At 35.2% G+C, this 15,928-nt stretch overlaps 1 protein-coding gene across 1 annotated transcript; it reads right to left on the bottom strand.

The window, feature by feature from the left end:
- Positions 1 to 1,626: 1,626 nt before the first annotated feature.
- LOC104616025 (cyclic AMP-dependent transcription factor ATF-2) lies at positions 1,627 to 15,203 on the bottom strand. The gene is made up of 6 exons (XM_010292499.1): positions 15,135 to 15,203; positions 14,427 to 14,496; positions 11,955 to 12,051; positions 10,063 to 10,181; positions 7,764 to 7,892; positions 1,627 to 1,809 (listed from the first exon to the last, which is right to left on the bottom strand). Exons 2-6 carry the CDS (start codon positions 14,472 to 14,474, stop codon positions 1,627 to 1,629), a joined length of 576 nt encoding a protein of 191 aa, XP_010290801.1. The 5' UTR covers positions 14,475 to 14,496; positions 15,135 to 15,203.
- Positions 15,204 to 15,928: the final 725 nt, after the last annotated feature.

Genomic DNA, 15,928 nt, shown 5'->3' on the forward strand with positions numbered 1-15,928 from the left:
GGTATGTTAAGGGCATCCTCCCACTTACCAATATTGATGTACAAAAGTATATTTTATCTAGCAGGTGTTCCTGATCCTTTTTTAGCACAAAGTAAGAGTCAGAAGAGGAACACTGCTTCACAAGACAGATAGTGTTTGCAGAGGCATCTTGTAAATACGTAAGTGGGTTAACTATTGCTTAATTATAGATTTTCTATTGCTTTAGAACAGCTGGAACAAACAAACAAGAAAGCAAATCCAGAGAAGTAACTGAATGTTGCTGCAGAAAATTTTTCAAGAAATTAATTCAAACTATCACCATAATTGGATCACTTAACATTTTAATAAAAACAAAACAAACCTTCTTCTACTTGTTTTACTCATGGTTTTCCCAAATAATCCCCAAACCCCAGAAACTGCCCCAACAGAACAGAAACAACCCACACACAAAACAACTTCCTAAGTATGTCAGTAATAGATACCTAACTACAAAACTCTTGCCAAATGGACCACATTCAGTTGAGAGTCTGAAAATGTTGTTAAAACTTTTTCTTTTACTAGTTTTTTTTAAGAAATATCGTATCTTTTGGGAGAAAACATTCTGCTTCTGTGAAGGTGATGTTCACTGTTAACATGCTACTAATCTCGTCTTTCTTCCAACTAACATTTCCTATCCTCCAATACAAGCAGCAAGAAGGAATTTAGTTAAAAATCTACTTCATTTAAAAGAATGGTTGAAAATCAGATCAAAATGACCATTAACAACAGAACTAACATAGGCCGGAATTTTAAATAACTGTCAAATACACGCAGCTGCTATTTTTCTATTTCTACTAAATTTGTACTTGCAGAATTTACACTAACAAAACAAAACTAAAGCTGTTTTAAAAAGCAATAGAATTTAATTTCTCAAGTTATTCTTCTTGAGGAATAATGGAGTGTTTCACTTACCAATTTAGCCTCAGACTGCACTGGCTGTGGGGAGGAAGGCCCTGGGATTCCTGGGATACTAGGCACCATGGTGACAGGTCTAACAAGCTGACCAGATAAAGTATAAAAATGAAGAAAACCTGAGTATGTTATCATAATAGAGAGCATATGACAGCACTACCCTCTGAAGCCAAAACAGCTATCAAGCTGCTTAAAACTAAGTTCTGTGCTGCACTTATGCAAATCTGCTCCACTTTCAAATTAATATAGCATCATGCTTACTTACTGGAACTGCAGCAGGGACATGCACATTAGAATTTGTGATAGATGCAGGAATAGCAACAGGCATGGTTTGTCCATTAGGAAGATGTAACAGCAGAGGAAAAGGACCTGGAACTGGACTGAAAAAGGAATGAACTATATAAAAGAAAACTTATCCAGAGAAGAGAACAAGTTTACACATTATTTTATATTGATTTGTTTACTGTTGTAATGTAATATTTATTTATAGATCAAATATATGAACTTAGTGATGCGGAGAACATGGAATTATATTTCACATGTAGTGAAAGTTGTATGTTTCATATGTAGTGAAGCACCACATTACACCAAAGCATCTCAAATTTGTACGTTAAGTGCAGAAACGGTAACTGAAAGTGAACAAGACAAAAGATTTTCAAATTCTGTAAAAAAACTTTTTACTAATATTTCTGTAACTTACACTATTGGTCTGTTAGAGGATGGAGCCTGGGTAATAACAGTACTAGACGTTGGTGATGGTATTGCCTGCTGAATAATAACACTTGAGTCAGAACTCGTAAGTAGTACATTAGGAACCTGTAGCGATGCTGGACGAACTATTGTTGATGTAGGCTGTGCAGTCTGCTGCAGTGACACTTCCTGAGGAAAAACAAAGATTAATCAGTTTGTAAAACACAAGTATAGACCATTAATTCTGACTGTTAAATGAACACAGTTTGATGGAACAAATGAGAATTTCTATAATATTATGCAAGTAGAATCAGTTACACAATTAAAAACGTTAAAAAAACCTTCCCTTTGGATGAATCATTTAAATCAAAGTGAAATTGTTCCAATGACAGCGATTTTAGTTTTATGACAAACCCTGGCTCAATTTATGCTAAGGCTGCTATTACTTATAATTCAGTTTTGATCAGGTATTAAATTTTTTTTGCCAAGAAACCCATGACGCTATCAGCACCATCATGTCTACCCACATTCTGAATAAGGAAAACGTTTTATGGTGTCCTTATGTACATTCCAGTTTCAGTCCATTGTTCCGGATTTAAACAAGAGAGTTTTTCTGGCTCAGTAAAAAGGAAATAATAATTAAAAAAACCCTAAAAAAAAATCCATCTGTCTTTTAAGCCTTTATCCCTTACCCATGTACTTCTCTGAACTACAGTGCTACTAAGTTAGAAATACTTGGAGTATTACGTTCATAGCTTTGCAAAACTATATGCATATTCTGATGCAGAAGAAATGATTTAGGCACAGAAGTTAAACTTCCTTAGTTGCAAGTAAATAGTAGACAGAATTGACTGTCGTTCTTAGCTTAGCTAAGAACGGTAAAGGACATTATCAATTAGAATGTAGTACCTGCATTTGCTGTTTCTGAAAACCTAGAAATGCCTTATTGTAACCAATGCCTTCCTTCTCAGGAAACTCTTGGTATTGTCAGAATTCAGATTTACCTTCAGACAGGATTTTTCCAAGTTATTTATTCTTTTGACACTAGCTACTGCAATCAACAGCACATAAAACTACACTTAAGACAAGCAGACTTTAGTTGCTCCCCTGTTAAACCATAATTCAGAAAGAACATCTCATACTTGTGTCATGTAGGCTACATTGATTACCATTTGCTCTGAATTAAGCTTAAGTTTTTAGAATTCATCCACAAAGCTTTAAGCAGTACAGTCTTAGCTGTCTTACAGATTGTTTGTCTTTTTATACATCCATTGCAAAACGTGTATGCTCCTCTGAGCGCTTCATAGATCTCTAAGTGGGCTGGCAAACTGTGGACTTTAAGAAAGGATGGACTTTAAATGATGAAATTTTCTCCCTTACAAAAGCTCACAGGCTAGATTTGTCATCAGAGTTCAGTAGATCATTCAGGCTTTTCCCCAAGGGACCTAAAAGACTATTTAGAGTGAATGAGAGTTTTTGGAGAACAACAGTAAGCTGTACTGAGGAAAGCAAGAATTTTTTCTTTATTACCAATCTAGTGTATTTATAAGTGTTAAAATATTTGAACACAGTACCTAGAATTACAGAGGAGCATTCAGTCAGAAGAAGAAAACATCCAGTATGGAATTGCAGAAACAGAAAAAAAAAAAATGGCAAGAGCTGACTAATGCGTATTCTTAGGACAGGTTTAAACACTCCTTTGCAAATAATGAATTTTATGTAACAGCAATACAGATCTTATCCAGTGAGAAGAACCACAAGGAAAACAAAGGAGACTGAACTGCTTGACTATGGAAAATTAGAGGAAGGCATAAGGGGAGAGTAACTTGCCCTGATAATCTTTTGGCAATAGTCAATTCACAAATTAATACTGTGTCATTCTTCACGAGTTTCGGCTTTCCTTTCCTGCCTGCTGTTTGCCACTATTACCCGTCTCATTACTGTGAGCAAGGAGCCACCAGAAAGTCCATTGCCATTGCAGGGATCTGATACAGGAACACCCATGTTTGCCCGTAACAGCCAACAGAGATGTAAGAGCTCTTTTTCTTGTTTTTTCCTTTCACCTGAAACATCTTCATACATGGCAACCACATACATGTATAAAAGTACATGTAGAAATATAAATTTAGATATATGAACACCAGAGAATAAGTAGCTATGGCAAAGTAATTCTACTTTCCATTAAAAAGGGAAAAAAGGACAGTCTGCTAACAGCAGCGACGGAGCCTTGTACATAGCTTTAATACAAAAATGTAAACTAACCAGATATTCACACATTCTCAACAACAGTAATGCTGTAACAGCCCCTTCTGTATGGGTTTGTGCCAGTGGCTTCTGTAAGTACCTCTGTGTGTGGATGGAGAAATAGCTACTGAAATACAGAAGGCCAAGAAGCGAAGTGCTGAGAGGCAGCGTGTGAACATCTCCCAAGAACAGATAAGCTCCAGAGAAAGCCAGCCCTGTTGAATTTGCAACGATGCATAAACTCAGAACACCAGCTGAATAGGTACACTAGCATGAACATGCTGTACAGTTCAGACAACAACCAAACTCACAATGGCTGCTATATGCAAACAAAGACTTTTCATATGATGAAAGAATGGACCCCTTGAAGGACTTTCATAGAATTATAGAATGGTTGGAATTAGAAATTACTTTTAAAGATCATATAGTCCAACCCTTCTGCCATGACCAGGGACATCTTTCACTAGATCAGGTTGCTCAGAGCCCTGTCCAGCTGGACCTTGAACACTTTCTGAACACCTAGCTAGAAGTCACTGGCACGTCAGTACAACCTTCCACCTCTGAGCAAGCAGCTGGGATTGATCTCCCAACTGTTGCTGCCAACCAGGTAACCATACACGAGTGAGTAAGTTATGGCACTCTGAACACTTACTGGTTATTAATAACAACAGCTTAATTAATGGATGTTCTAATAAGTACTGTCTGTAAAACTGGGTCTCTCCCTGGCTTGATCTCCTACTAGGAAAAAGGTGATTTGCAACTTTTAGACAAAGTGCTCTACAGAAACCAGATTTCAGTAATGGTCGTAAGATAATGTATAAAATTCTGAAATAAAACTATAAAATTCTGATAACAGAAACCTCACATGCACACAATTAACTCTGTGTGTTATTAAAGACAGCATTTGTGCTTTGTTTAAAAGATGAGAAACAATCCTCAACCATTAAGGGAACAATACATTTACTGATAAGTGTGTTTTACAGTTGAAAACGAAGTATTTCCAACTTCCTCTATACTTCTTACACTAACTTGCTCTGTGCCACACTGAAAAATGCATGCATGTGCTAGTTACTGCAACAACGTGGCAGTAACACAAGCTGCAGATTTGAGTAGTACGGATCTGACATTTTATTAGCATATAAAAACAAAACCATAGGCACACCAGTCTCATAGAAGATACTAATTGGTCACTGAAGCATCACATTAATGAACTACAAATTTTGTCTGAAATAGTTTGTAAATATATTCTGCTAAAGAACAAGAAAAATAGAGATGAATTTGCAATCATGAGATTAAGCCAAAGTGATCTTACTTTTACAAGAAAGAAGTTTAAGTCTAATCAAAGGTATTAGAGACTATTGAAAGGACCTTTCCAACCCTTTTATTCTTGAAACCAAAAACCACTGAATTGGAAAATATTTTACAAAAAAGGACAGTTACTTTATTTAAGAAGCGTTTTCAGAGATGCATATTTGCAAATATTTTTCATCTAAAAGCAAGTATCATGCAATAACTTCCTTAATACTATCAATGAATACATAGAATTATTTATACAGGAATGTAGATGGCCAGAACTAATACTGTTAATTATTATTAACGTAAGAAAACAATTGGGTTTAAAATAATTAAGTTAGGCAATTAGCTATCTGACAACTAAGCAGCTTGTGAAATTGTTGAGGGTTACCCTTTAAAGTACTGTTAATAAGAAACTATAATGAGTTTGAAAGTTCTCAAAGAATAAATTAGGTTTAATATGTTTATTACTTCAACGCTAAGAGGCTTTATATACTTCTAATGTTATCTTGGTCTATTTAAAGCAGAGTATCAACTCTTACAGAAGTCTAATACAGCTCAGGGAACTCTCAGAAAATTAGGAAGAGAATTAAGTATAATTTTTAAGACTCTCTAAGAAATTCCTTTGAAGGAATTTTCTACTACAAGGAAGGTTAGAACTATCTTGCACATACATTAACAGGCTGTAATCATTTAAGGCTACTAAAATGTATTCAGCCAAAACGGTTACAGTGGCATATATATTTTAAAACCAGTTATGCCCTGAAAAAAAAAAACAAAAATCAACCTTCCCTCCTTCAATACATCTATAGAAGGAGACTATAAAAATCTAACTGAGAAAACAGCAACACTCTGCTCACATTTCTCAACTTCTGCAGGCCACATTCAGCAGCAGCACACTCCAAGCAGCACCCTCATCCTTGCTCAGCTTGTCTCTACAATCAGACATCAGAACAGCATTGAGCAGCAGCAGCTTTTCACTTCAGCACTGTTACAATGACAACACTGAAATTACATCACGAATGAGACAAGTTTATAAGTACTGCCAAGCATTGAGATATAATTTTCACTTGTAATGATGCTAATGAGATACTGAACTACTACTGTATAAAGATATTATCTCCCGCCAAAATTAGAGTACTTAGAATAAGTATTCACAGCAAAAAAACCAAACTAACCTCTGAAATAAAGAAGACTTAAGATTTGGACTATGATTTACTTAAGCAGCTCTTTACATGTATTCCTTTAAACTTCTTTTACTGGTTTGGACTACATGATTGCCTTTATTATCTGCGATTCCTCATCCCTGCTAACTAATAAAACTCAGAGAAGCTTTGTAAAGACAAATCTGAATTGAAACTCTCTTAAATTTCTGTCACACACTTAAGGCTCTTCTCACACTGGTGCCTGTAGGCAGGATAAGAGAAGGGGTGCAAGTTGGAACCAGAGGCGTTCAGACTGGATACAAAGAAAACCACTTTCCCCACAAGGACGGCCTGGCATTGGAACAGGTTGCACTGAGAGGCTGTGCGGTGTCCCTCCTCCCTCCTCAGATGTTTCAAGACCAGGCTGCGTAAAGCCCTGAGTAACATGGTCTGATCTCAGAGCTAACCCCTGCTTTGGGGAGGAAGTTGGAGCAGGATCTTCCTGCAGTCCCTTCCAACCTGAATTACCTGGCTATGCTAAAAAGCCCTCCTGATTTTTGGGAATAACGTAGCTAAGTGCCTCAAGTGCAGACTGCTCACTGAAGATGCACACAGAAAAAAGACTGACTAGAGCAACCATCTTGCTTTATTAAGTTCTGCTCCTAATGTATTTATTTATTGAAGTAGGAATAGAAATAATGAATTCATTTCATTGATTTTGCTTCATCTTGTGTTCAAGAGAACTCCACATGATGAAAAACACCGCAAGTCACATATCGAAGTTATTGTTACTATTAAACGATGTATTTCTTCTTTAGCACAATAGCTGTAAAAATGATTTGACTACAACATCCTCTAGTGACAGACAGTACTCCAGTCTTCTATGAGTACAAGCAAATGCCTGAGATCACCACTTTTAAACATACTGGTATAGCCGGAAGAGCATAAAATTTGAAACTGGTGCAAATTATCTTGTGCTTAGCTCTGAAAGACAGCCCATTCATCCCTGTACATTTCTGTAGAACATCCGCTGCTATTCTACAAAACAATTTATGGTAAGCCATAGGATAAACACAAAAATGCACACATGAAGAGACTCAAACTTCGACATTATTTAAGAAAAAAAAAAAAATCAAAACCCTGAACTTTCTTTGCTTTTATACAAATGATGATGCATAAAACAGAATGAAGAGCTCCTTTAGCCTTTTCTAACATAGCATGAATATTAAATTTTATTTCCTTTCTGGCTTTACTGGTTGGCCAGTGTGAAGCAAACAAATAATTGCTGTGAGCAACGCTAACTAAAGAATTGAACAAATTTAGTATATATCCACAGGAATATGGCAAACAAAAATTCTTTTCCTTTCAACCAGCTAAGTAGTGTGGCTATCATCATGTACAATAAACTTATAGATCATCAGAAGATTTGAGAAAGTAATTCCAAAAAGAAAGAGTTCTGACCTTTTCATCATTGGTAGTAGACTCTGGATGAGGTAAAGGACTATCTTGATGAGTTGTCTCTACAACGGAAGGTTCTTCAATTTTATTTCTTATAATTGGTGTTGCAAGAGGAGACAGATCTAGAGGCATCTAAGAGCACCAGTGTAAAACAAAATTACTCAATCTCTAAAAAATTAAAATATGCAAGAAAATGTAAGCAATTAAAGAGAAATGTCAGCCTTATAACAACAGGGAGGTGCTGATGTTTGGAAGATCTTGATGTACATGCATTACCAATCACGGCTATTTTTCCAGCATCTGCCCAAATACTAATCTTCAGTAACACTTTGTCTTTCAAGACCAATATCAGACTAAGTATTTTCTTCTTGAGAATTAAAAATACTCTTAAAAGTTTCCCTTTCCCAAGAGTCACAGGAAAATTACAGCTGACGAAGGACTGTGCTACACTTAAAAATTACAGTTAAAAGAATGTGTTATCCGGCTATAAATTATTATATCACATGCCACAAAGGACAAAATACTCACTACATTTACAAGTGAAGAAAACTTCTATGAACAATTAATTTCAAACTTGCAGCAGCAAAAAATTATTGAAAAAGCAAGTTTCATATTACTACACAGATAAAATCCACCAGGACATCTGAAATGCCACAAAGACATTAAGTTACAAAAGTATTTAAAGCGATACTACAAATATGAAAGCCTATACTCCAGGCTAGTCTGCTACTCAAATACTTTCGGAAGAATCCTCCCCCAAAGCTAATCTATTTACGTTCTTGCAGATGCTTCTTTCAATTCAGTTCCTAGTTTTCCTACAGAATACATTACTAATCGGCAGGGAAGGCTGTTAAAAGTGGAATCTCTTTTCATACCACATCTGACTATGAAATACTATAGAAAGAAACTAAACTACCAACCCCCTAGAAAGTGTGCTATTATGGTAAATTTTTCCACCCCTTGCCATGATTGCTTGGGTATATTAATGAACCAGAGATACAGAAACTTCTCATAACACAGAGGGCAGCTTAGAAAATTAATATCAATTGAAGAAATTGTCAAAATCTTTTAAGTACTCTGCAATATCTATAACTTCCTCCAAGGTAGTGGTGAATTACACAGAAAATACAGTATTGGTAAATCCATAATCAGTATTACCCTATGGAGTGTTTTAAGAACAGTTCGCATGCACCAATTAAAAAAAAAGTAATTAAAACAATCATGGTTTGGTATAGTTGTGGTAACAAAGCAAGGGTGAGGCTTTGTCAGGAATGGATAATAATAATTCTTATTCATGAGTGCCTAATAAAACCTTTGCTGAAACAAAGAAAATGTAGATACTAATTCTGCAAAATATATGTGAGTATAAATATACATTTTTTATGATTGCCTATGGAAGTCAACCGGGTAATCAACCAAAGGCAAAAATCATTCAAAGGGGACATTGAACAAAATTTTTCAGTTGCAGAAGTGTTTAAATGTTTGGGCCCCTAAGCAGTTATGACTGGGAAGTACTAAAATAAATAGAAGAAACCACAATTAAATGTATGGGAAGTTCCTAAAAATCATGAAGTTGCTAAACAGATACAGTCCAAATTTTTATTACATTATTTCAATCTGTAGATTAAAAAAAAGTAGATGTTTAGGTTGTGGTCAATAATTTCTAGGCGAAAGTGATTTCAACGCATAGTGAATATAATCATAAACAAATTAATGACACTTCTTTAACTTTGGTCAGTATTTAACTCTCATTATCATTACTATTGATTCTTAGAATAACATCAGTATTTTCACAGAATCATAGAATAGTTTGGGTTGGAAGGGACCTTAAAGGTCTCAGGGACAGCTTCAACTAGATCAGGTTGCTCAGAGCCCCGTCCAACCAATCAAAATAATCGGTGTTCACATACTATTCTTTTCAAATGGGTTTCGTGCAAATGTTTTTCTTTCTGCCAAAACTCTTTACTTCTCAGACTTATTTTTTGCTTATTCAGGGCCTAATGAAATTTCAATCAAAGCTAATGATTAACTTCTACAGATATACACTAGATAGTTAAAAAATTAAGACAAAGTCAATGTGTCCCATGGTCCACACTAACTACATAAATTTAATCAGGTCAACTAGTCTTCAGAGGAGTAATGTTAGATTTGTACGATCCCCATACAACACATATAAGCAGCTGGCAAATGATTATTTGTATAATTTAGATGGCCCTACATAAATCCAAGGTTCGCCTTTTTAAAATGAAATTTCTGATACGAAAAAGTAAAAGCTCCGAGAAGAAAAAGTTTTTGAACATACTTTCTTAATGTCATCTTCAGAAGCCTTTTTAAACTCATTTTCAAAAGGACTTGCTAATTCATTGAATAAGCCCACTTCTTCACAGTTCTTCAAGAATCGAGTTGGTGTTGGTGTCTGATCTGAAACAAAGCGTATAAAACCCCCACAATGTGATTTTCAAAATACCATTTATGAACCGTAAATATTTTTCAGAATAAAAGCAAACAGAAAGAGACGACGCGGTTAAGAACTCTCTTACGCCTCACAAGCAGGCTCCTTTCTGCCTTGCAGGGAGGCCGACCAGAAGGCACACTCCACCTGCTGGAGACAAGTGACTGAAGCTTGCAAACCAGTAAGCCCCTGACACAGTGTCGGGGGGGACCAAAGCTTTTCTTCTGTCTGTGGCCAGAAACCGGAGGGAGCTATTCTGAAATGCCCAGTTTAGCATAGCAGATCACTTCAGTGAGCAAACAAGCTCTATTTTCATATAAAAGTAAGGCTTACATGAAGGCTTTACTTAAAGAAGAAAAAAAAAAAAAAAAAGAGAGAAAAAGTGAACAGCTCACGGAAAGTTTGCTTCTTTCTTCTCATATTGTGAAAACAGTAGTGATCACTTTCAAGTGCATGGAACTTCTAAAATGAAGTGTGATATTGTACACAAGATCCTATTGACTCCTACAATGCCCACACAGTCAAGCTAGAATTGTAAGACTTCTGGCTGACTACTGCATGAAGCAGTTTCAAAAAAATAAAGTTTTTGCTACTGTGTAAATTCCCCTTATTTCACTATTATTATCAGGTCAAAATTAACTACATTTCCCACAAACTTACCTGTGTTTAAAAAAAAAATATGTAGTGTGGCATTATGTGCACCTTACTAAGGTAAGCTGGCATTTATGACTAACAGTTCATACACTGGAACACGGCTGCGAAGAGACAAACACTGCCATGGTTTCATTCTCAAATGCCTGATTATTTGACGGGTCCCCGTTCTTACAGTATAATCGCCAAGGATCACTTTTAGAACTTTAAAATGTGTAACTGCTGGTTTAAGAGTAACTATTTTTTTTGTCTGCTTGTCCTAACAAGTTAGCTAAGGAAAAAGAACCCTGAAAATGTCTGAAAGCCTTTGTGAAGTTCACTTAGGCTGTTCCATCACTGAATAAAACAGTCTGACTATAACTTTAGAATAGTTAGCACGTACTCTCTTCATTCAAGACTTTAAAATTTATAATGCAATTGATTGATTATATCAATATAATATATTATATTGTGTGTGTGTATATATATATAAAAAGTCCATTGGTGATTACTTCTGATCCTGGACAAATAAAAAAGTTAATTACAACTGATGAAGGGTATACCATGAATTCAGAGGTGGAAATACAGTAAAAGTATTTTGAATTTAAGCTAAAATTAAAACAAAAAATGTTAATCTTTCTTCTACTATCCCATTTAAAGTATAATAATTACCGATTCATCTTTCTAACATCAGTGTGTAAAAAATGCTACATAAATTTTAAAATTTATGAGAAAAGTAATATCAACAAATAATTAAACAGTTTAATCTAGTTACAGATCCTGTTAGGCATAGCCTTTAGTAGTGTGTGTTCTTACAGAATGCTCATTACATAATTTAATAAATTGCTAAAGTACTGATAATTTAAAAATATTTAATTATATATTAGATCCAAATAAAAAATACTTATGGAGAACAATATTGGCTTCAAATTCTGACAAAAGCTAATTATGTATGAAAATATTATCTAAGCACGCATTGCAGACAACTATAGTGAAGAAAATGTTTCATATCCTCTTAATATAAGTCTATGTGTTATGTACAGAAAATACATAAAATGTCTGCCCATTCCAGCAGAAAAGTGAATAAACTAGTTATAAAAGTATATACTAACCAGCCACAATGACACTATCATTACGAGCCGGACCAAATTTCAGTGTCATCTCATGTTTATGTTTATGGACAGCCAAGTGATCCTCATTGGTAAAACGCTGCAGCAGAAAGTTTTAAGAAATAGCTGTAATTCTGAGTGTGAACAAAGTAAATGCAATTCTACAGAAAGTAATTTTTACAACACATAAAACTATCACTATTACATTAACAGACAACCCTCTCAGGCAGGTATCTTGTTCCTCGGTCAACAGTACCAAGCAGAAATATTATAAAACTCAAATGATGTTCATAGTAACTAAATAGTAATGGTATCAGGGAAATGGCAGTACAAGTACCTGCATTTATCAAGTCCAAGATAAAATTTCAGAGTGCTGCAGACTTCACAACCATTAGCAAACGGCCATTTGCTACACTAATGGATCTTGACAACGTTTAGTAATTGATTACCACTATTTGATTCCTGTATTGTGTGTATTATCACAATAATGAGAACTGATCTGTAATCACAAACACAGACTTCACTGTATTTCATAGTATAAAAATAAAATATAGGTCCTGCACCTGACCATTTACCATATAAAATAAGAGGCAGATAGAATGGTAAACACTGGAATAATGTCAGACAGATGAAAAGCTGACAATGAACTAAGCTTATCAGCATTTTAAAATTCTTTCAAATTTTCAGAAGTATGCCAGTTTTGTGCATACTTCCGCCAAAATTTGGGGTACATTCTGTAAAAAAAGCAGTAAGCAGACAAACTAGGTGCTGTGAAATAGAAATTGTTACTTTTACTAACTTGAAATTTGCTATGCATCTGTCATTGTGGGTAAAGTTAGTGTTTAGTGAGATAATCTAAGAAAATGTTTCCCCGAGATGCAGGTTTCCTAAAAAGAACACATTTTAAAAAATACTCTATTTCTTACTTTTCTTTCTCAACATTTGACTCCCAAATTATGTTTCTGATTAATCTTCGATAATTTAAGTCACTCCACATATATCCTGTGACAGATACACACCAAGTGTCATCTCTCAGAAGACAATGGAGAAAGCTTAGCTGACCTCAGAGTACAGTCAGCCAGAATATTTCTGTGAGAAAGGACATATATGCGTGGAGCTAAGAGGGAAATTAAACATGCAGGGTCACTGAAAGACACTGTGATCCAGGCCAGGCACTTTTGTTTTTTTTTTTTTTAGAACTCTGTTGCCATGGGTTCCAAATGCCCAGCTCTCTACAGCTCCTGTGCCTTATCTCTAGATACACCATGAGCCAGAACCTTCGGTGTCCTATCACACTAAGAGACTTAAGTACATCTTTCTGTCCCCGCTATGTGATGGACAGGCTCCTTTAGAGGGAACAGGATCTACAGATCCTGACTCCTCTCTATTCTATATTATGAGCTGGCATCTGGAGAAGCCTTGCCCATTTTCAGGGACATGAACTTCTCTCATCTCCTTCACTGGAATCAAGGACTGCTGTAGCCCCACGATGAATCTTCTATGAGATTTAGTTGCCAAAACACTTCTGACAGAGCTTACATTGAAATGAGATTCAACTAGGATGGGGACAAACATGTTGCTTAGGAGGAGGCAGTCCTCTTCTGTTACTTTTGATGTCTCTGAATATATTAGACACAATAAGAAATCCTAGTCCTTTACCGCTTTAAATACAGAAGGCTCCACTAATATAACAATAATGATGCCATTCATCATAAAAACTAAGTTTTCAGAATAAAAAAGAAAATATTTTGGACTCAACATCTATATAAATCCAAGTGCACTAATATAATGAAAAAAATCAGCTTAAGAAATTAATTCAATATAAAGGATGCAGGGATGTTCATCTCATGCAGCAGATAATACAAAATAATTTATTTTCAGGTTACTAAATTAAAGTGTTAAGACAGCTTCCTTTTACGCAACCATCTGCTAAAACACTATTTTTACTTTTCTGCTCACATTCAGCTCTGTATCTACTAACGTTATTTAATAGAATACATTAAAACTACAATAGAAATTTAAATACATTTTGTGGCATGCATACTGCTAGCATCTTGCTATACACAAAAATATACATAAACAAAAATTGTGTCACTAAATATTTGCAGTCACCATAGTTGTGAAGATCAGCGACAAACAAGTTTCACAATGAGCTCCCCACTAACACTGAAATATTCCGAAAAATACAGGTTACCTGATACAAATTAGGATGCTTCCTGATTTTTTTTTTAATGAAAGCAAACAAAGCACTGCTAACAAATGAAATTGTTTTCAGCTCAGAAAGCGTAATTTAAATAGTTTTTTCTTTTATAAACACACAAAATGCTAGAAATTCTTGCTGTCACGTGCTTTCCAGCAAAACATAAATATTTTCTACAATTATCATAAATCCCCTTTTCTTTGATCCCTAGAAATACGTTTTACTGTTTTACTTTTATTTGATCAATGTCAATAACTTCCAAGTCAGACCATTACCTGGCCACATCCAGGGGCAGTACATAAAAAGGGTTTGTCATCACTCATATTCCACAGGTCGTTGTGCTACCTGTATTAAAATGAGAATGGAACAAAATTTACCAATAGTGCAACAAATTAGCAATACATCAACATCCACAGGATATTTTAATATTTCATGGACAAGAAATTTCTCCCTTCTGGCTACGCTAAGAATGGAAATACCCGGGATTCAAGTACAACCTGGATTCCAAGCTCTGTCAGGAAGGTACATGAAACTCAATGGACACATAGTTGGTTTTGAACATACAACTCAAACGGAAAGGCAAGTATTCATATGTAACATGACTAATTGCAAAAAGTATCTGAAAACATAGCAAGACAACTTATTACTGAAATAAAAATACAATGTAATAATGATCCAATTCCCACAATTAAAAAAGAACAAAGCAGCAGACGATACTGACTAGTCAAGGATACGGTGCCAACAGATGAGAAAAAGTGGTTGATTCCTTCATCTTTTCATAATCTTTAAAGCTCATCTTTAAAGATAAGTTAGCAGATAGGCCTTTATGTAAACTGTTACAATTTAAACTACAAAAACATGTACTTTAGTAATGTTTCAGCTACACAACTAAATTACCAAGAGACTAAAAAATACTTAAGTAATAGATAGTAACTATATTTTGTGTTGTTTTGCATACTCACCATACACACTAATAAACATACCTGCCAGATTTCACATATAAACCTGTTTCATAGGGCAAGCTATCATATCCTCCTTTTCATGGCCATGAACTGTAATTGAAAGAAGACTTTAATTACTATGCATCTTAAACATGTAATAATACATGATTTTGTGAAGATAAATGATATAATGCCCACTATTCACCCATGAAACACAACAGTTTTTCAAAGAAATGGTTTACTTCAATACATCCTCTGATTAGTTATGCCTTCTCTCAGACAGAAAGAGATGTTTCAGCACAGAACAAACCTTGCAAGGTAACATCACTCCGCTTCAGGAAGAAAAAGAGGGACACTGATGGGATTGAGCCAACCCATGCTGGACAATGCATAAAACTAGCATGTGGATGCTGTGACATCAGTGACAAAAAAATAATAAAGCTCTCATACAATGAACACATAAAATCAAGTTATGGCTGCCACATCACTAAACCCAACAGTGATGAGCAATTAATCTCAACACTAAAGTTACCTCACTTTAAGGTCAAATAATGGGGTGGGGAGAATGTATGTACCAAATTAGCCAGGAGATGACAAGCACTCTCAACTGATCTGTGACATTACCCTGGAGGAAATAAGTTTATCTTTAAATATGAGTATTTGTATGGAGATCTAACTATGTTAGTTCTGAACACTGCTTGGCTTGATGAAGCAAATAAAGATGAATAAAGATGTCTTTATGATTAAAGAGCATAAGCAGAATAAATCCATCTCTCCTCCAACAGGCTGGTCATGAAAAGTTGCAAGGCTTTTGAAACTGTCTAACCATCCTAAGA

Source organism: Phaethon lepturus, unplaced genomic scaffold (genome assembly GCF_000687285.1).
Source record: "Phaethon lepturus isolate BGI_N335 unplaced genomic scaffold, ASM68728v1 scaffold55158, whole genome shotgun sequence".
NCBI classification, from domain to species: Eukaryota; Metazoa; Chordata; class Aves; order Phaethontiformes; family Phaethontidae; genus Phaethon; species Phaethon lepturus.